At 46.6% G+C, this 20,676-nt stretch overlaps 1 protein-coding gene across 1 annotated transcript in view; it reads left to right on the top strand.

The window, feature by feature from the left end:
* RYR2 (ryanodine receptor 2) overlaps nucleotides 1–20,676 on the top strand; it is a 3,458,987-nt gene that overhangs the window by 2,456,926 nt on the left and 981,385 nt on the right. Inside the window, exons 58-59 of the mRNA XM_085612346.1 lie at nucleotides 13,222–13,337; nucleotides 14,998–15,062. Of these exons, the coding sequence (XP_085468472.1) occupies nucleotides 13,222–13,337; nucleotides 14,998–15,062 (181 nt within the window). The remainder of the gene's footprint in view (nucleotides 1–13,221; nucleotides 13,338–14,997; nucleotides 15,063–20,676) is intronic.

The raw sequence follows: 20,676 nt of genomic DNA, 5'->3' as shown, positions 1-20,676 counted from the left end.
TGGAAATTCCTGACACATAATGGCCCCAACCATTTCATATTTTACAGATACCATAACAGCTAAGCCCCCCGCAGGGTGACCAAATTGTCCCTTAACTGATTTAATGCAAAAACTCTATAATCAATCATCATCACCTCATCCAGTTCCCAGGTCTCTTGCAGTGCAATAATCATAATGATTTTCTCCTCAATAACAGACAGAACAGATTCAAAGTTCCTTTTGAGACCAGCAATTTTACCCCACCTTCATCAGAATCTACAAAATAAGGGTCTTGAAATCACCTTTTTATCATAGATTGCTCCCCCAACCCAATTCCATTTATCGTCTTGCTGTTTTGAATGTTCGTCATGATTAGTAAAGATCTGCCCCTCTTTTCCAATTTAACAATAAAAAGATTATCAATTCCCGCAGTCTCATTGCCCACCAAACCCACTAAAGGGAGATCATGTTTGAACTGACTAACTGGAACCCCCATGCTCCCAGGCAGATCGGTATCTTCAGCCCACTCCTATCTGATCTACAAGGAGTGGCAACATGACCATGCGAGGCTTTGCCCTTCATAAATCACAGGTCCTTCCCAAACTCAGATTTTGAGAGGTGCCCAACCTGGTGAACTTGGGGTTCCCATGTACAGTGCAAGACTGCGAGTAGATATCTGATGGCCTATTGGTTAGCTGCTAATGCAATATTTATAGTATTTTAGGAGCTTGACCTGAGGCTTGTAGGCAGGCTGACCAGTGCTTCTATTGTTTTCATCCTGATAGATCTACATATTTTTATTATGTGACTGCACAAAGTTTTCCTCCTAACGGCAGTCTTCCAGTGAGCTAGGAATTCATTGTGCTACAGCAATTCCCACCCTCAGTCAGGGCAGCGATGAATCATATGTGGGGAAATCTGGAGCAGAATACTGCCACCTGGCACCCTGACAACGAACAGGACAACGTACTGCATGGAAAAAAGTTAAGCTTCGCCATGGTAAATTAAGTGACGTTGAAAGACATTACTAACCTTTGTAAAAGGCAAATGGGTATATTTACAAGGGAATAGCGTCACAAGAACATCACTTTTAGTGATGTTCCTATGGTGCTATGCCTATCACCATATTTAAAAAGTGGCGCTAAGCCACTTTTTGTGGCTTAACACCATCTTGTAAATACGGCCCCTTTACACGCATCACTTTGCGTGAAAGAGGCGTGCAGTGGGTGTTGCTGTTCGCATTCCACTACAACACCCATTGCTTTTTGATGCTGCCCCAGATTTACAAGGATATGTCAATCCGAGGCAAGATCAGGCGTTGGAATGGTGCAACAAGGAGAAATACTTTTATTTCTCCTCTTTTTTGCTTTTTCTGTGTTCTGCATTCTGCAGCACACATAGAAAGAGCAAAACGCCATTAATGATTGTTTATGTGCTGGAAGGTGTCCCTTCCTGCACATAAACAATCATTAAATAATGACGATTTGCTACTTCTACTTGTGCTGCAGAATGCAACAAAGTAACAAATCGTTATTATTGTATAAGGGATATCTTCCTGCACATAAACAATCATTCCCCGCAATGTAGGCACCCTTGCACTATGGTGTAAGGGTGCCTGCGTTGGTGCTAGGCAGCTAATTTTTGTACCAGCTCTAGGGGAAACACAGGGGTGCGCTGTATTGTAGTAAATATGGGGGATCTCTGTATTTTGAGAATGTTGGATTGCGGCCCTGACAAATTTGGTTCAGCTCCATGCTCTGACATTTCATTGTAACTATGCCTCAAAGTTTCTAATCGGTACCCGGTTGACGTTAACATTTCCTACAGCACTAGGTATTATGAAAGTCTTTTCATCACAGTCTTCTTAATTTACACAGTAACACATTTAATTGTGAATTTGTTTTAATCACCGCTCCTTAGTACGCATTTAATTCTCGGAACTGGTTTGAGAAAGCAAAATGACACGTTCACATTTCCTTAAAATAATGATTACTCCAGTATTGGAACTTTCATAAATTCACATTCTTGAATCATTCCCCGTCGTCGAGATGGAAGTCCCTGGTATGTAAAAAAAGCAATGCTTAAACCAATACAAAGCAGAAAAAAGGCCTAGGCCCATTTCAGTTTTGTAACCCATAACTCTCGTTTGGTAAAAGAGACCAAAAATAATCCTTTAACCAATCAGGACCCTTCACCCTTTAGAACACTCCTGAGAGAACCTTAGACCTTCAGATTTTCTACCGCGCGTTGTGCTAAGGAGTCTACTCTGAGCTCTGCTCAGTTTTCTATTGTCATTTAGTGATTTTGGACAATATTCTTGGCTTGCATCTCAGATTTCATCTGCAGGATTCTTCTTTAGTACTGGTTGGTGATCATTCTGACTTTATTATGTCAGGAAAGGAGAACAAGTGTCTGTTTAGAACCTGTGCTACCTGCTCCAAGAAGAGGCTTTATACAGATGACCCTCATGAGGACTGTATTTATTGCCTCTATCCAGACCATCAAGCAAAGGACTGCAAAGTATGTTGTACGTTTTCTAGTAAGACTTTAAAGGACCGTGAGGGGCGCCTTTTGATATGGCTTCAAAAGCTAAAAGCCAGAAAGGAGGTGATGTCTAGTGACAGTGATAAGGCTTCCTCTTCCTCATCCAGAAGGTCCCATAAAAGAAGAAGATCGCCACATACTCATTCTTCTGAGGAGCGTCCAGGAAAAGCCCTTAAAAAGACCATTCAAGGGTCTCATGGGCTCAGTCCCTCAAAATCTCCTCAGAGACATGAAAAGGAATGGAAGGGACATGCTTCGGGGATAAAACTGCTAAAAAGGGGAGTTCTGAGCCACCAAAGACACCCCTTCCGGTCAGGTATTTCTTCAAAAAGCCTTCTTCAGTGCCTCCTGAAGTATAAACGTCAACATAATCCGCATCGTCGATGGGACTGTCGACGAAGAAACCATCTATGTCGTCGGCGGCGAAGGTTGAGATTCGCCTGCTACCAAAGAAGTTCTCAGCATCCACGGCGGAGTTGGGAGCTCCGTCGACGATGTCACCATCGAAGAAGATTTTATCACTGTTGATGACTATTTCGATGCTGGTATCATTGATGACGACGTCGGCGACAATTACGGTGTCGACGACCACGCTGCCGCCGGCGGGGTTGTCGACGACGACAGTAACCACGTCGTCGGCGGAGACTATACCATCGCTAATGTTTTCCAGGTTACCACCGACGGCTGCAACTTCGACAACGGTGTCGTCGGCGATCTCATCGGCGACCTCGTCAACGGGCTCATCGCAGAGGGAAAAAACACCGGACAGGTCAGAAAGCATTAGGAAAAGGATAATTACACCTGAAATCACATCTCCTAGCAAAGTTACACCTCTTTTGCCATCTCACCTGCTAGAAGATCAGGATTCTGAGCAAGAAGAAGGACCTTATGGCTGTGCAAGTAGCCCATCCCAGCTGCACAAAAAGTGTCAGGATCAAAACCACCAGAGCTATCAGGAGGAAGTGGTTTGCATGCCGTCCTCCTTGTTGACGGACCTGCAATTTATGTTAGTTGACTACAGGAAGAGATTTCCACCAGCTTCTGTATCTCAAGAAATGCTATCTGCAGTTCCTCGCCCACGATCTAAACCATTCTCCTAAGATGAGGAGCCAAGCTGTACTAGTAGAACCCTTACAGAGATCGCCTCCACCAATCCCTTAACAGGATCCGGTTACTACAGACGACAACCAAGAGGAGGGAGAAATTACTGATCCTAATAGAGAATGGGATGTCTACCTCATTCCCACCCCATCTTCTCCCTCTCCGGTACCGGTTGACCGGGGGGTGCAGCAGTTTTGCGCCTTCAAGGATGGCTACGAGCAACATCATTTAGACCGGAGGTCCAAAATAAGATCCTGGACCTTCCTTTTGATGGAGAGGCTTTATTTGGAAAGCATATAGACGATGTGCTGCAGGATATCAAGAAAGACACCGATACAGCGAAGGCTCTAGGGACAGTACAATATCGGAAAGTGCCCGTAAGAGGAGCCAGAGAAAGAGGCCTTCCATCCTACAGAGGAGGATACCAACAATACAGATTCCCCTCTTATGCTACATCTCCCCAACCATACCGCCAGCAGTATGTTTAACGACAGCAACAGTCAGGGGCGCACTCTAGCTCTGCCCCCAGAGGGAAAACAGGTTGTCAGGGAAAAGACACCTCAAGATGTCAATGACGAGCTTCAGGCTCCGGCTATGTTTATTCCCTCCTCTCAAGAAGTTCTCCCGGGAGGACAAATTTATTCTCATCTTTTCCAGTGGCAGAAAATAACTAGGGGTGGGCGGAATTTGCGAAATTAACTTTTGCAAATTATCGCGAAAATGTTGAAAATTATCGCAAACAAGCGGAAATATCGCGAAGATGCGGAAGTTTTTTTCCGGCATGTTCGCGAGATTTTCTGCATGGTTGCGGGTCGCCAACTTACCCATGTGGTTGCTTGCGGGCGTGGCCATCTTGTTTTGAGTTGTCTCGCGGTGCATGATCGCGAGAAGAAAGACGTGATCGCGCGACGCATGACGTCACTGTGGGCGCTAACTGTCGCTAGACAGCGCATATGGCTAAAAACAATACAACATCTCATGGAGAACGCGAGCGGATCAAGAAAACTTGTCGGCGAACGCAGGGATTCAGGTAAGGCGATCGCGCGCGTGCGAGAATGTATTATTTTACAGCGCGAGCAAGAAACAAATTATCGCCAAGCTGCGGAAACCGGAATTTTTGACATTTTCGCGCTCTCCGCGGAACGCGAAAATGTCAAATTATCGCAATTTCCGCGAACGGAACGAAATTTTTGCCCAGGCCTAAAAATAACCACAGACCGATGGGTCCTCAATTTAATATAATTTTGCCATACATTGGAGTTCCTTCAGATCCCTCCTTGTACTCCTCTGGGAAGCCAGGAAGTCAAACATCTACATCTCATGCGATTGGATATTCTTGCAATGCTCCGAAAAGGAGCAATCGAACTGGTGCCAATCTCCCAGAAGGGGAAGGTGGTTTATTCCTGTTTCTTTCTGGTTCACAGGAACTTTCATCAATGATTTCCTATCCTGGATCAGAGAGCTCTAAATACTTATCTAAAAAAAAAGTCCTTCCAGATGGTTTGCCTTCAGGACATTCTGCTACTCTAAACCCAGGAGATCATATGACCACCTTAGACTTACAAGATGCATATTTTCACATCCATATCCATCCCTCCCACAGGTAGTACCTTCGATTTGTCATACCCGGAAGCCATTACCAGTTCAAGGTGCTACAGTTTGGCCTCAAGTCCTCCACAAGGATTTTCAAAAAATGTCTGGCTCCAGTGGCAGCTATTCTGAGGAAACAAAGGCATCAGGTATTTCCGTACCTAGACGAGTGGTTGATCAAAGCACCTCACACACAGCTGCTCAGTCGTCCACGGTGGCATGCACAAGACTGTTTGTGAATTAGGCCTGACTGAACAAAGGGGAATCTCTCCATCCTTCCAAGATCATTATGTTCTCAGCTGCAATTCTGGACACCACAGTAAACAGGGCGTTTCCTACTCTCGAGAGACAACAGAAGCTAATCTCACTGTCCCAAGCATTCGCAAAAAGAAAGTCTCTTTCAATACACCGCTACAAATCACTCTTGGGGACAATGTCTTCATGCATCCCCCTCATCCCTTTCTGCCAGTTAAGGATGCATCCATTACAGGAGGAACTGGATCGGCAATGGCGTCAAGCTGTGGGGTACTTTTACGATGTCATCACAATCACACCAGGTATGATACAGGACACGTATGTCAAAATATCTCAGTCTGCCTTTCCTTTCTTACCATGCCGGCTCCACAGGTCATCACCACCGTTGCTTCTCTGGAAGGTTGGGGGGCCTTCCTTCAAGACCTCCAGGTCAGTGGGCGTTGGCAAAGTCAAGACCAACAACTTCACATCAATCTATTGGAACTCAGGGCAGTGAGATTATCATTGCTGACTTTTCCCCCGAGAATATAGAACTCGGCGATGCTGAGCGGTACAGACAACACAACAGCAATGCATTATCGCAACAAGCAAGGCAGCACGAGATCTCTCCCCCTATCTCAGGAGGCCCAGAGAATCTGGAAATGGGCAGTTCAGAATGGAATCTCGCTGAAAGCAGAACACCTTCTGGGGGATCAAAATGTCAAGGCAGACACATTAAGCAGACTCAAGTCAACCTGCCACGAGTGGGAGATCAATCAGGAAACCCTAGACCGTATCTTTCTAAAGTGGGGCAAGACAACAGTGGACCTCTTTGCGACAGCTCAGAACAAGAAATGCCGCTTCTTTGCAGGTTGGCATCACCAACAGGTATCCTGGGGGAAAGCGTTTTTGATGGCATGGTAAGGCGTCTTTGCCTACGCTTTTCTGCCGATTCCCCTACCACCATGTCTTCTCACAAAGATCAAGAGAGAGCTGTGCAGAATGATCCTAATAGCCCCATGGTGGCCCGGACAACACTGGTTCACGGACCTTCTCCTTCTATCGGAAACTCAGCCGATTCTCCTTCAACCCATTCCATCTCTCTTGACTATGTTGCGGGGACAAGTGTTTCATCCAGACCCCAAGTCACTACGTTTAGCAGCATGGCTCCTGAACACTGTGAATTTCAACATCTAAAACTACCATCTGAATGCAGGAATATTCCCTCAAATGCCAGAGCACAGAGTACAGACATACAGGATTAAATGGAGAAGATTCTGTTTATGGTGCCAGGAGTCTAATATTCATCCTCTAAGATCTGCTTCTCATGAAATTCTTCCTTACTTTCTACTTCTGGCAAAGTAGGGATTAGCACATGCATCAATAAAAGTTCATCTAGTCGCTATAATCGCCTGTTATAGAAGGACCACATCAGGACCATCGTTATGGTCTGAAAGAATGATAAAACAGTTCATGAAAGGATTATTTCGTACCTTTCCCCCAGTCAAACCTCCGCCACCTCTCTGGCAGCTGAATATAGTGCTATCACAACTCATGAAGCATCCCTTTTAACCCATTTACAGGGTGGACCCTAAATTCTTGTCTTGGAAGGTGGCTCTTCTCCTGGTACTCACATCGGACAGGAGAGTTGGGGAGATTCAAGCCCTGACCATACAGGAACCTTTTCTACAGTTCAAAGAGGATTGGATAGTACTTCGAATTAATCCAAAGTTTATACCCTAAGTACCATCAGACTGTCACTTGAATGAGCCTCTTATCCGAAATTTTATCTAGAAATAACTAAAGTTTTTCGCAAATTCTCACAGCTCTTTGTATTCTTCAGTGCACCCAGAAAAGGCTATCCTCTTTCCAAAAGAGGAAGTGCTCAGTGGATCTCAAGTAGAATCCAATATTGCCATCAAGCAGCAGGGAAACCTTTGGGAGCATGGGTTCCTGCTCATTCGACCAGAGCAGTATCTACATCCACTGCGTTGTTTGCTGGAGTACCTATCCAGGATATATGCAGGGTTGCTACCTGGAAGAGTACACACAAGTTCACCAGGCATTACTGCCTGGATGCAGCCGCTGACAATGATGTGGCAGTTGGACAGGCGGTGCTGAGAAACCTTTTCCAGTGACGGTGAGCTCTCTCTTTCCTTCCTTTTTTACTGTTAAAATATGCACATTTTATAATAAATGCATTTCTCATTGTGTAGAAATTTATAAGCTACTGGTTTCCAAAAGAACTATGTATTCACTGTGATGTTTACAATTATACAGGTTAAGCATGGAATATTTACCGATTGGGAGTTTGATGTTTTTTCTCAGGTAAAGTTGTTCCTCCATACAAAATGGACAATTTAATATTTTCATGCAGAATAAAATCTGCTACGCACTGCTAGCTACTTTGATTCAAGCATGTGAATCTATGAAAGTTCCAATACTGGAGTAAGAAAACAAGTTACTTACCTGTAACTGTAGTTCTCCAGTATTGGAAACTTTCATAGATTCACATGCGACCCACCCTCCTCCCCTGAGAGGCTCACCGTTGAATTTTTGCACAGGGTTATCTTGCACACAAGTGCTCGGAAAAACTGAAGGTCTAAGGTTCTCCCAGGAGTGTTCTAGAGGGTGAAGGGTCCTGATTGGTTCAAGGAATATTTTGGGTCTCTTTTACAAAACAAGGGTTACAAAACTGAAATGGGCCTAGGCCTTTTTTTCTGCTTTGATTGGTTTAAGCATTGCTTTTTTGATATACCGGGGACTCCCATCTGGACCACGGGGAATGATTCAAGCATGTGAATCTATGAAAGTTTCCAATACTGGAGAACTACAGTTACAGGTAAGTAACTTGTTTTCTTCCTTTCATCTGGCATCATGATATGTGTTTGCATTTGGGATGGTTGCAAGACTTCAATTTGGTGAACAGTCCTGTATTAACCGAACACTTTTGATTATGATTGCATGCTCGGTGCCACAGCCCTTGCTTAGGTCATAACTGAGTCAATAAAGCCCCAAAACATTAGGGTGCAGGAGATGAGAGATGTATCTCCTTTACTCTGCCTATGCCAGAGATTTTAATTCACATTTCGAATAATCCCCTGCAGCCAATAAAAACGTGAAAGAAGGATTTGCACTGGAACTTATTTTGCCTGAATTTTAACGGATTCATTCATAACATTCTGTGTACCTAAGCACTATGTAGGTGTGTATGAAATGCAGGGGTAGAATTGGTGTTCGCAGGAAAGGAGCAGGGGTCAGACTTTAGGAAAGTAGTAAACACTGACGTAGGTATTAGTTTCTCATAGACCTTTAAAGCAGCTATTCGCTTACACAAATCAACATTCCTACTTACTGCTATCATGTTGATGTAAATAAGTTAAAAAGGTTGGAGGGAACACCCAAACGCTCCCAGTATTCCAGGAAAGTTGTGTGAAAGGATTTCTTCACCTGGAAGACAATATTACTGTTGGAAAAAAAATGATGTGCTAATTCACTACAGGCACCACACTAAGCAAGTGTATGGCACTAAAAGCACACATAAAATGTACAACATGCATACATTTCCATGAATGCTAATGGGGACTTTTGTGATTCCTGAAAAAGTTAGAAATATTTCCAGTTTGCATGAGGACACCAACAATGAGTAGATATCTGACTTTCAATAGTTTTGTGAATTTCCACACACGGTATTTTTCTTTTAACTGTTTGGCATTTCCTTGTTGTTTCTGTTTCTGTATCTCTGAGCATCTCTTGCAGGTTTGGGTAAACGTTGTGCTCACCATAGATGTAAAAAAAAGGACAACAAAAGCTCCCAAGGGGAGAGTCTTGGTTCCTATGTTTATGAATAAAAAGGTTTCAGTGTTATGAAAATCTCAGATAAAGCACATTAAACTGCAGTCGTGGTGATTGGCTTCCTCTCATACAGGTAGAGCGAATTACATAGTCAAGATAGTAGTAATTACAGATAATAACAGGGTGGTTGGGTAAATGAAGTGTACGTTGCTTTTAGCAGTGGAACTTGTAGGACGTCCATAGATCTAATCTGGACTTTGAATTATGACTGACTTCAAGTCTTTTGACCATGGTGCAATAAATGATTGACTGACTATGGCTGATTAATGAAGTTTAAATGTTATAAGGTTGGCTGGTTGGTGCATTTAGAACTGAGAAGCAATAGTTCGGGAGAGGAGTTGTCCTAACAGCTAGGGCGGTCGCCCTCGAATCTGGGGAACTGGGTTCGAGTCTTGACAATGACGCTGACCATCCTGTGATTCTGGGCAAATCAGTGCTTTAAATGGGAAAAAATAAGTGCAGGTACTCACTAAAATGAGCTAACTGTGTAGTGAGTGGGCGGGGCTAGGGGCGGGGCTAAGGGCAAGACATAATGATACTTAACAACTTCCATAATAGTTGCAGCACACACCAAAACACATGATAAATGTGTTTATATAAACAAAGCAGGTTAACTCATTACAAAAAATTAAAGAAAAATGCGATAATATGTTAACATTTCCTTTTTTTTGCAATAGTTGCACCTTCTTAATGCCATACTGTTAATTGATGTTGTTTGGCACAATACTATATATTTTTGATCACGTGAGTAGGAAGAAACTGAAAATACCCGCACTTCAAACCAAAGCTCTTATGGCACCAAGCAAATGAAGCAAATCATCATGACCCTCCCCAGAAGATATCTCTTCCATCGATCAATCCATTCATCCTTTCATCCTACCATTTACCTGCTGATGTCCACCATTTACCCTTTACATTCTGTGGTCTATTCAGTTTTTCATCCTTCATTCAGATTTTCACCATTCCGTCTGTCCACCCTTCATATCCAAACCTATCCATCCATCCATGAACCTATCCATTCATCCTTTCACTCATCCATCTCTTTATCCACCCTTTCACTCATCCGTCAATCCTTTTGCTCATCTATCCATCAACCCTATCACTCCTTTATACCATCCACCCTTTCATTCCATCCACCCTTTCACTCAATCCCTCTTTTCACTCATCCATCCTCCCTCGCATTCATCCATCCAATCTTTCACTTATCCACCCATCATCCGCCCTTTTATCCAATCGTCCACCCTCTTTCACCCATACATCCATTCACTCATCCATCCAGTCACTCATCCATCCATCTATACATCCACCCTTTCTCACTCATCCATCCACTAACTCACCCAGCAGTCCTCTCTACTACGTTATTCATGAACCTTTGTCGCCGCAGACATGTACACACAAAGTGCCACCCATTTTCTTTAAAATACATCCTGAGAGTGTCTTGATTCTCTCTCTTGCTTTTTTCTTTAAAAAAACAGGCATACAAATGCAGGCAAACACACAAACATAAGCAGGCACACAAGACTCTGATATGTTAAAAGCCATGTTATACTCTTCACCATGGCTTTTTTAATTGCCACTGCCAGGGGACTGCCATGATTCCTGTGTTTGCGCAAAATGCAGAGGATATTGTGAATGTGGTTGACAGCAGAGGGCCTGAATGGACCCCAGAGCTGCCCAGGTTTCAGATTGCTATGTGTGACATTTTCATGTTTTCATTGTAATTATGAGTGACATTTCAACGACTATGAGTGACACTTTCCTGCGAGCAAAATTAAGCAATGAAGACGAGGGAATCATATAAATATCAGAAATGACACTCATTTGAGTTTAGCTGCTAATGTTTCAGATTGCTAATGTGTGACATTTTCATAGATTCAGTGGATTTAAGAGAGTCAGGCAACAAGTAGATGTGTAACACTTAGAGTGGCACTTTCTTGCTACCAAAATCATGGAATGAAGTCAATGGAAATAGACAAATATCAGAAATCACACTTATTTGAGAAACAAGGAAGTCAAACTCTGCAGCAGGTGCTTTTGAAGCTATTATTATTATTATTATTATTTTTAAATCAGCACCCTCCACCCCAACCTCAGCTTCAGGTGCGGCCAAATCACACGTAACAAAGGAATCTCTGTGACAAAAACAGCAACTCACTGAGCTATCCACATACAATACAGTACAATACAATATGCTTTTTTGAAGGAGGCATATTAACCCTCTACCCTACTTAATGATGAGAGTGAAAACTGCCAGTAGAGAAAATTCGGACCTCTCTACAGCGGGAACAATAATCACATGACTTATCTCTGACTTGGCAAGTCGAACTGTGCTGGGAAAATAAAGGGTGCTGCTTCGTAGTGCACTGTCGAGCAGGGATGTTAAACACTTAGCGCTACTAATAAATCAGCAAAACTGCTAGTTTAGACAGAACATAGCGCATTTTCAGCACAGGCAGACCACTCTAGTTTGCCCATTTGCAAGGCTCTCTGCAGTGCTGGAGCCCCCTAATCATTTCCGTAGCAAACATTTTAAATGTCAGCAGCAGGAAATTATTAAATTCATATCTGACTTAGCTGAATCTCTTTACAGCTGTCAGAACGATCCATCGAGGGGCTGCTGGCTGGCACCGCTGGGCTCTCTAGCCTGTCTCTTCTTCAGAGTCAGACAGCGAGCCCTGCTGCAGTGTCTCATCAAGTAAGCCTATGTACAGACAGGGTCATTGAGGCTTTTGGCGTTAGGAAGGTAGGTGCCAGTGCAGAAAGCAGTTAGATTAGCGCTCCAGGGGCCTCTTCGATCGCATTGTCTGGGCATTAACCCTCTGATCCAGAGAAAGTACGGGAAGTGTGAGAATCCGCAACCCTTGCCACTGATAACATTTCTATGATTAAAGTATTATCCTGCACTGACTTTTCACTACCTCAAGTGCTGTGCTTTGAAAATCACACACGCACAAAAGCAGGTAAAATGAATTTCGACCCTGCTCTGTCAAGCACAGGGTGACTGACGGTAAGCACCGCACATTTTTCAAATGAGCCCAGCTGAATAGCTCAGCAGGGGCTCAGATCGGGCTACAGAAGCGGTGCCTTGGCTGCCAGACAGTTCCACTCCTGCTCATTAGCACTCTCAGCCAGTGAGCCTACCTCTCATGAGTACCGGAACTCTCCTGGGCAGTAGAGAAGTGCCGGTACTCAGAGTGACAAATCTAAGAAGTGCCGGTATGCAGTACCGGTGAGTACCGGCCCATTTAAAGCACTGGGGCAAATCACTTAATTTCCCGTGCCTAACAAAAAAATGAATATGTCCTCATGTAATGCAACTGGTGCTATGTAAAGCGCTCTGATATTCGATTCGTGTCAACTTCGTGCTATATACAACTCTATAAAGTAAAAAACAAGAAATAAAAATAGTTCTAATTTGGCTGTGTTCTCATTCTGGAGGCTCCTTGTCATCTTCGGTGAATACTCAGACTTTTCTTGTTTTTTTGTTTTATTGATGAGATTATTTTGTATTAAAACGGTAGGATAAAAATGGAACTGCAACAGTGAAACGCGTATGCTACCAAAGGAACTATCCACTCATAAATATTGAAGAAAATCACCTACATCAGGCTGCTTCTCTGTAGTATCTACCTCTTAAATGACTGTCTTTTTATATAATACACTAAATGACAATGTAATTCATATCAAATGTTTTAACGTATCTTTAACTTGGTCTCAATATTTTCCTCGTTTGGAAACACAGTAGAGGTATTTAGCCTCGTTTATCCATCTTCCCACGTATTTTTCACCCCTGTCTCGGATTTTTCAGCTGAATCAACCTTCTTACTATATTTACATATGTGCCTGTACATATTTTCTGCTCCAATTCTGGTGATACATTTACACTGCATACATCTGCATGTTTCTCTTTTATATCAGGGGCTTAAAAGAGCTGGAACTGGACACACCTTCTATTGAGAAACGTTTTGCCTACAGCTTCCTTCAGCAACTCATCAGATATGTGGAAGAGGCTCACCAGTACATCCTGGAGTTTGGTATGCTACTCTTGTAAACATCGAGCCCCTCAGGCAAACAATATATATTTTAATGAAACGGAAAATTAAAAGTTTTATCGTAGATTGTCGACTACGATCAAGAAGTTTCAGGAATGTAACCCATATCAGGCTCATTTATAACAGTATTTTGCCAGTGACAATCTTGCCCTTATGGGTTTTTATAACAGAGAGGGATATGCAGATTTTCCATTCATTGCCACAATTCATTCCTGTGTTCCTAGCAATAAAGTTAAAAGTAATTAGATAAAATGTTATGGCCAACAATTCCTCTTTTAGTTAAACAGATGTGATGCTTTGTGTTGCAAATGTAATATTCCAACTTGTCTAGTGTCCTCTGCTGCCTCTTTAGATGAACTATTCTGCACTATTAATAGCTCCTTATCATAAAGTCATTTGATGGCCAATGTTCAAATTGTGAGTAGCTTCCTCAGACCATATGACTTTGTTTTGTGATCGGTAAGGGGCTGTTCCTTGGCACTTGTTGCACACAGAAGAAAAACTTAGGTGTGCAAAAAGTTGTATGTGTGCGTATAGCACCATTTGTTGCCTCCCGTAAAGTGCTTAATAACTGGAATATGTGAAGTATTGAGCAGTTATTTATCAAGAAACCGTCAATGTGTGATGTGGTAACATGAACTCTGAACTCTGCACTATTGCTATATATCTACGTCTATTAGTACATTTGTATCAAAAATGCTTTATCTCCCCCAACCACCGCTTCCATGCAGACCCCACTCCTCGCTTCAGGTAGTGGGAGGGACAAAAATATTTACACATCATTTTCAGTGCCTTGTTTATCAACTGTGATTGAAAACTAGGGGGCTTATTTACAAGCCTCTTGCGCCACGTTTGCATCATTTTTAACATGGGAAGAGTGACATACAGGTGGCGCAAGTTGCTTGTAAATAAGCCCCTAGATTGCCAGTATAACAACACGTATGTTATTTGCAGCAATCAGCAGATCTGGGTTTGTACTAATAACATTCAGCTGATGGGTCTTAAAATTGTGCTGGCCCAATTTTCAGAGTGGGGGTGCTGCCATCAATGTTACATCACCAAAGTCACAGGAATTGTGAACAATCCAAGCATCACACATAAACAAGTGTAGCAAATGAGCCACGCCCATTTAGCTAGCAATGATGTGCTATGTAGTCGGTGGTGCATTTTGGAGAACGCTGTAATAAATAACAAAAAGAGTTCTTCCATTGAGCTTTCGTAGCTGCTGGTATATATTGAAATATTTGTACAATATATTTCCATGAATGTAAATGTTATTGTGTTAGTAAAATAGTGACATCCTACAGTCTTTCCTTTCACACATTACCTGTACTCCAGCAAGATTGCTACATAGTTCACTATTCAAATTCGCTCACTTTCGAGTCAGAAAATGAACAGTAAAGAACAATCTCCATATTAAAGGAATACGTAGCAATTTGTTAGAAGATATCGCCTGGTATTTTGCCTCTGGCTTTGAACGCACAGCAAATATAACAAGCTAAAGACACAATTTCAAGCCATCTTTAGTGCTCATTCACCTTCTAGACTCCGACATGGCTAATTTCTCAGGGTAATGCGACACCTCTAATTCTAGCGTCTATGGCTATTAAAACATTTCAGATTAAATGCTTTGTTTTACCAGATGGTGGCAGCAGAACCAAAGGAGACCTATTTCCCCATGAGCAAGAAATTAAGTTTTTTGCCAAGGTAAGTGGTCGTTTTTGAACAATTCTAAAGGCAAGAGACACATTTTAACATGTTTACCATCGCTGCATAGTTATTCTCACATGCCCTTTTATGTGTACACAACAAACATTTCATTGTGTTTCCACAGCTTTAATTTTGTAATTTAACATTTAAATGTGCCTGTTTAAAATTCCGAACCTTGTCAAAACGACAATTTTGATTACTTTGAATACGAATTCTCTACGAATTCACTGTGATTATCTGTCAACGAGTCCTTTTTCTGATTAGACTTGTATGCTTGTTTAGCCTGAATAAAGCAGAATTATTTCTTCATTTTGAGTTTCTTCAGGGTTCTATTGAAGATTAGATGATGACCACTGTGCTTTATTTTGCAACATTTCGAGAGGCACACAGGGTAAATAAAATTCTAGGGGCATATTTATGAGAATGTTACGCAGCGCATCAAGTTACATTTCTGCGCTGTGTAACAGGGAAAGGGCAGGAATTTAAACAAAATATGACACATTCCTGCCTTTGTCCCTGCTCTGGTGCCCTTTTGGCTGTCTAGTGCCTATGGAGGCACCCTGCCACCAAGTTGCATGCAGGATTGTTTTTGTGCAGGAAGCAGCACCTTCCTGCACAAAAGTTATCTAGAGAGACATAGTCCTCTTTCTATGTCTGCTACAGAATGCATCACACATAGATAGAGAAACTAATGAGGATAAATAAATAGATCTGAAAGAAACACGTTAGTTAGATTCCTCACCTTAGATTCCTCACCTTAGAATATCCCCAGGCGTCAGGCTGGATCCGGAAGATTTTTCGTCAGCAATACCCCTTGCGCGTCGCTAGGCGTCGTCTGCGGCTCCGCGTCCGTCGTCGGCGTCGTGCGCCGGAATGATGTCGTCGGAGTACTTAGACGCCGCCCTCACGCGCTGACGTCAGTTCTTCTTTTTTCCGCGCCACTAAGCGCAGATCCGGGAGAGCTACCCCTTTTAGTCTTTTTTGACTAAGTTTTTTGATCCTTTTTGATCTTGTCTCGACTCCGGTGCCGGTAGGATGCCTGGTTTTAAAGCCTGTGCTGACTGCAACCGCTTGATGTCGGTTACGGACCATCACCGCCGGTGCCTTTACTGCTTGGGCCTCGACCACGACGCGGCGTCGTGTTCGGACTGCAAGGCCCTGACCTCGAAGGCTAGACGGGAGCGGTCCCGTAAGCTTCTCGAGCTTCGCCACTCGGCTCCGCGCCCCTCTCGATCCCGGTCCAGGAGGAGGTCCAAGGATCGGTCGCGGAGGCGCAGCCGACGTCATCATCGATAGTCTGGCTCCAAGTCTTCGGGTAAGTCGAAGCACTCTAAGAAGTCCAAGAGGCGACACCGCTCTTCGGACTCCCCTCGCCGGTCCCGCGACTCGGCCGAGGGTCAGGGTGGTTCCACTCCCGCGGCTCCAGCGGAGCCGCAGGCGCCGCGCAAGTCCCCATACCCACCGGTCCCTGGGACTGACGCGACGCCGGCGGAAGTCAGTGCCTTCCTCTCGGCCATGAGGAACCTGGCTCCGCCGTCGACGCCCGCTGGCGCGCCTTCGGGCCCCTCAGACCCGACTGGGCAACCTTGCCTGCCGGCGGCTCCGGCCCCGGCGCCGTCGACGGCTCCGACCTCGACGCCGCAAGTGCCCGAGGGACCCGTTCCCGAGTCCCCGCCGACGCCGGTCGACCTCGTCACGCCTCCTCCGCCGGCGTCGACACCGGTACCACCTCCGACACCGGCTCCGCTCGGCGTCGAGCCCCAGCTCAGCCCCGCTCTGGGCCCGGCGCCGTTACGGCGTCGATGGACGCCGAGTTCGGCGCCACTGGAGACACATTATGTCTATCGCCCGGCTCCGATCCTTCCTCCTGCATACCAGGAATCGGATGACGGGGGCGAATGGGAGGGATCCGAGGATCCTATGGCCGTTCAGGTTCAGCTGTCCCAGGACTGGGCAGACGAACTGGGGGAGGCCAGTGGTCTGGATACCTCTCCAGACACTGGATTCATCTCTCCTCTGACTGTGGCTTCGGAGGAGGGTGCTGCTTTCTCTGTGGTGCTGCGCAAGGCGGCCGCAGCCCTTGGGCTCGAGCTACCTGCCGTGGCTGTGAGGACTAACGTCCTCACTGAGGTGCTTCAGTCTGCAGCAAGCTCCACTGAGCCTCTGCTGCAATTCAATGAGGCCCTCATTGACGTTCTGCAGGGCACCTGGTCCAAGCCCTCCACAGTTCCTCCTGTGGACAGGAACGTCGCCAGGCGCCACCGCCCTGCTCCGGGCGACCCTAGTTTTCTGTCCCAACACCCTACCCCCGAGAGCCTGGTTAATCAGGCCTCTACCTCCCAATCCTCCTTCCCGACCGCTCCGCCGGACCGGGATTCCAAGAGACTGGAACAGTTTGGCAAAAAGCTGTTCTCCTCCCTTAGTTTGGGCCTGCGGTCCTTGAACACCGCCTGTCTCTTGGACCGTTATTCCCACTCTCTGTGGGATACGGTGGAGGACGTGCTGCCCCTGTGTCCGGAGGAGGTCCAGACACGACTTACCCAGGCTCTGGCCGATGGGAGGGATGCAGCACGACATGCTATCCGATGTGGGCTTGACACTACGGACTCACTGGGTAGGACGATTTCTACCACGGTGGCGCTTAGACGTCACGCCTGGCTGCGGTCCACGTCCTTTTCGGGTGATGTCCAGAGCACTCTCATGGACATGCCCTTTGATGGCACTCGCCTTTTTGGCAAGAAAACGGACAGTGCGCTGAATCGCTTTAAGGACTCCCGGGCTACGGCCAAGTCCTTGGGCCTCTCGGCCCCGCGGTCGCAAACTTCCGCCTTTCGCCCCTTTCGTGGCCAAGGAAGGGGTGCCTCCTCACGTACGCCCAGCCGCAGAACCAACCTGCGCGCGGTCGCGGACGTGGTTTCCGCCGAGGCGGTTTTGGAGGTCGACGCGGTCAGCCCACATCCACCCCGGCAGCATCCGCCTCCAAGCCTTCCTAGTCCGAGCTTTCAGGCCCATTCCACGCCAGTGGGCGGCAGAGTTCGCCATCACCTGCTCCACTGGCGGTCCATCACATCGGACAGGTGGGTGCTGCAAATCGTCCGAAGGGGCTACTCCCTCCCCTTCGAGACGACCCCTCCAGCCATGCCACCGCAGCACCACCGTATCTCGGGGGATCATTTGAAACTTCTCCACGAGGAAGTTTCGGCCCTCTTGGCCAAGGGGGCCGTCGAGCGCGTTCCGAGCCCAGAAGTAGGTCGTGGTTGTTATTCCCACTACTTTCTGGTTCCCAAGAAGGGCAAAGAGGGCCTACGCCCTATCTTGGACCTCCGGAACGTCAATGCCTTCCTCCGGAAGGAAAGGTTCAAGATGTTAACTTTGGCTCAGGTTCTAGCTGCCCTAGACCCGGGAGACTGGATGGTGGCGTTGGACTTGCAGGACGCATATTTCCACATCCCCGTCCTGCCGGCCCACCGGCATTACCTGCGGTTCACGGTGGGTCAAGAGCACTTTCAGTTTACCGTGCTCCCCTTCGGCCTTACCAGTGCCCCTCGGGTGTTCACGAAAGTGATGGCGGTGGTCGCAGCTCATCTGCGCAGATCAGGGGTTCCAGTCTTCCCCTATCTCGACGACTGGTTGTTGAAGGCGGGCTCGCCCCAAGCAGTCGTCTCCCACCTCCAGACTACGGCGGATCTCCTGCATTTGCTGGGATTTTCCATCAACGTGCCGAAGTCACACCTGAGTCCCTCTCAGAAGCTCCTCTTCATCGGGGCGGTTCTCGATTCGGCGCAGTTCCGGGTCTATCCACCGGAACAGCGGGTCCGGGATATTCAGGCCCTGATTCCCATCTTTCGGCCTCTATCCTGGTTTTCGGTCAGGCTAGTGTTGTGGCTTCTGGGGCTGATGGCCTCCTGCATCCTACTAGTGCATCACGCCAGGCGGCGCATGCGGGCTCTGCAGTGGGACCTGAAGTTTCAGTGGGCCCAGCATCACGGCAACCTGTCCGACCATGTCTTGATCTCGGAGGGCACTGCACAGCAGTTGCAGTGGTGGCTCACGGACCGCGATTGGGTCAAGGGCAAGAGCCTCTCCCTTCCCCAACCGGAGCATGTCGTAGTGACGGATGCGTCCCTCCTGGGATGGGTTGGCCATATGGGAGAGGCGGAGATCAGAGGCCTCTGGTCTCCGGCGGAGTCTCGTCTCCACATCAACCTGTTGGAGTTGAGAGCGATCCGACTTGCACTGAAAGCCTTCCATCCCTCTGTCAGGGGAAGTGTCGTGCAGGTGTTCATGGACAACACCACCGCCATGTGGTACTGCAACAAACAGGGCGGGGTGGGGTCGTGGACCCTTTGTCAGGAGGCTCTGCGCCTCTGGACATGGCTGGAACACCAGGGCGTCACCCTAGTGGCTCAACATCTGGCGGGCTCTCTGAACGCCAGAGCAGACGAACTCAGCCGCCGGTGCATGATGGATCACGAATGGCGTCTGAACTCCGAAGTGGCGCAAGGTCTCTTTCAGCAGTGGGGAGAGCCTTGGTTAGATCTATTCGCCACTAAAGAGAACGCGCAATGTCAGCAGTTCTGCGCGTTGGAATTTCCAAGGCGGCACTCGCTCGGCGACGCTTTTCATCACGAGTGGAGTTGCGGTCTGTTGTACGCCTTTCCGCCTATACCACTTCTGCCAAGAGTGCTGAAGAAGATCAGGCACGACCGGGCCCAAGCCATCTTGGTGGCTCCGGATTGGGCACGAAGGTACTGGTATCCCGAGCTACTCAGTATGTTGACCGATCCTCCGATACATCTGCCTCTTCGGGAGGATCTTCTGTCGCAGCAGCAGGGGGCGGTCCTACACCCGAACCTGTCCAGCCTCCACCTCCATGTGTGGAGATTGAGCGGCGGCAGTTGATGCCATTTGACTTGCCTCCTGAAGTCTGTGATATCATTCTGGCAGCCAGGCGTCCCTCCACAAAGACGGTATACGCCTGCCGGTGGAACAAATTTGTGGCATGGTGCACAGCAAAGGCTGTGGATCCCCTTTCCGCCCCTCTTTCTGAGGTTCTCCTCTTTCTTCTTTCTTTGGCCCGGCAGGGCTCTGCCCTGGGCACCTTGAAAGGTTATCTTGCTGCCATCTCTGCCTTCTTGTGGCTTCCTGATCAGCCTTCTCTTTTCAAGTCCCCTGTAGTTACACGCTTTCTAAAAGGCATTATTCACACGTTCCCTCCTGTCCCTTTTGTAATGCCTCAGTGGGACTTGAATCTTGTTCTCACATTTCTAATGTGCGCTCCCTTTGAGCCTCTTCATAATTGTCCTCTTCGTCTGCTGACGCTTAAGACTGCTTTTCTGGTAGCCATCACCTCGGCTAGACGGGTGAGTGAGCTCCACGCTTTATCATCAAAGCCTCCCTTTCTCTCTGTTCATCCGGACAAGGTTGTCCTTCGGCCTCGTCCCTCCTTTCTTCCGAAAGTGGTGACCCCCTTTCATCTTGGGCAGTCTGTCACCTTGCCCACCTTCTTTCCGCCTCCGCATCCTTCCAAAGAGGAAGAGAGGCTCCACCGTCTGGACCCAAAACGTGCGCTCTCCTTTTATCTGGACCGCACAAAGCAGTTCCGGGTGGA

Source organism: Triturus cristatus, chromosome 6, assembly GCF_964204655.1.
Source record: "Triturus cristatus chromosome 6, aTriCri1.1, whole genome shotgun sequence".
NCBI lineage: Eukaryota > Metazoa > Chordata > Amphibia > Caudata > Salamandridae > Triturus > Triturus cristatus.
This window is presented reverse-complemented; position numbering and strand designations above follow the sequence as displayed.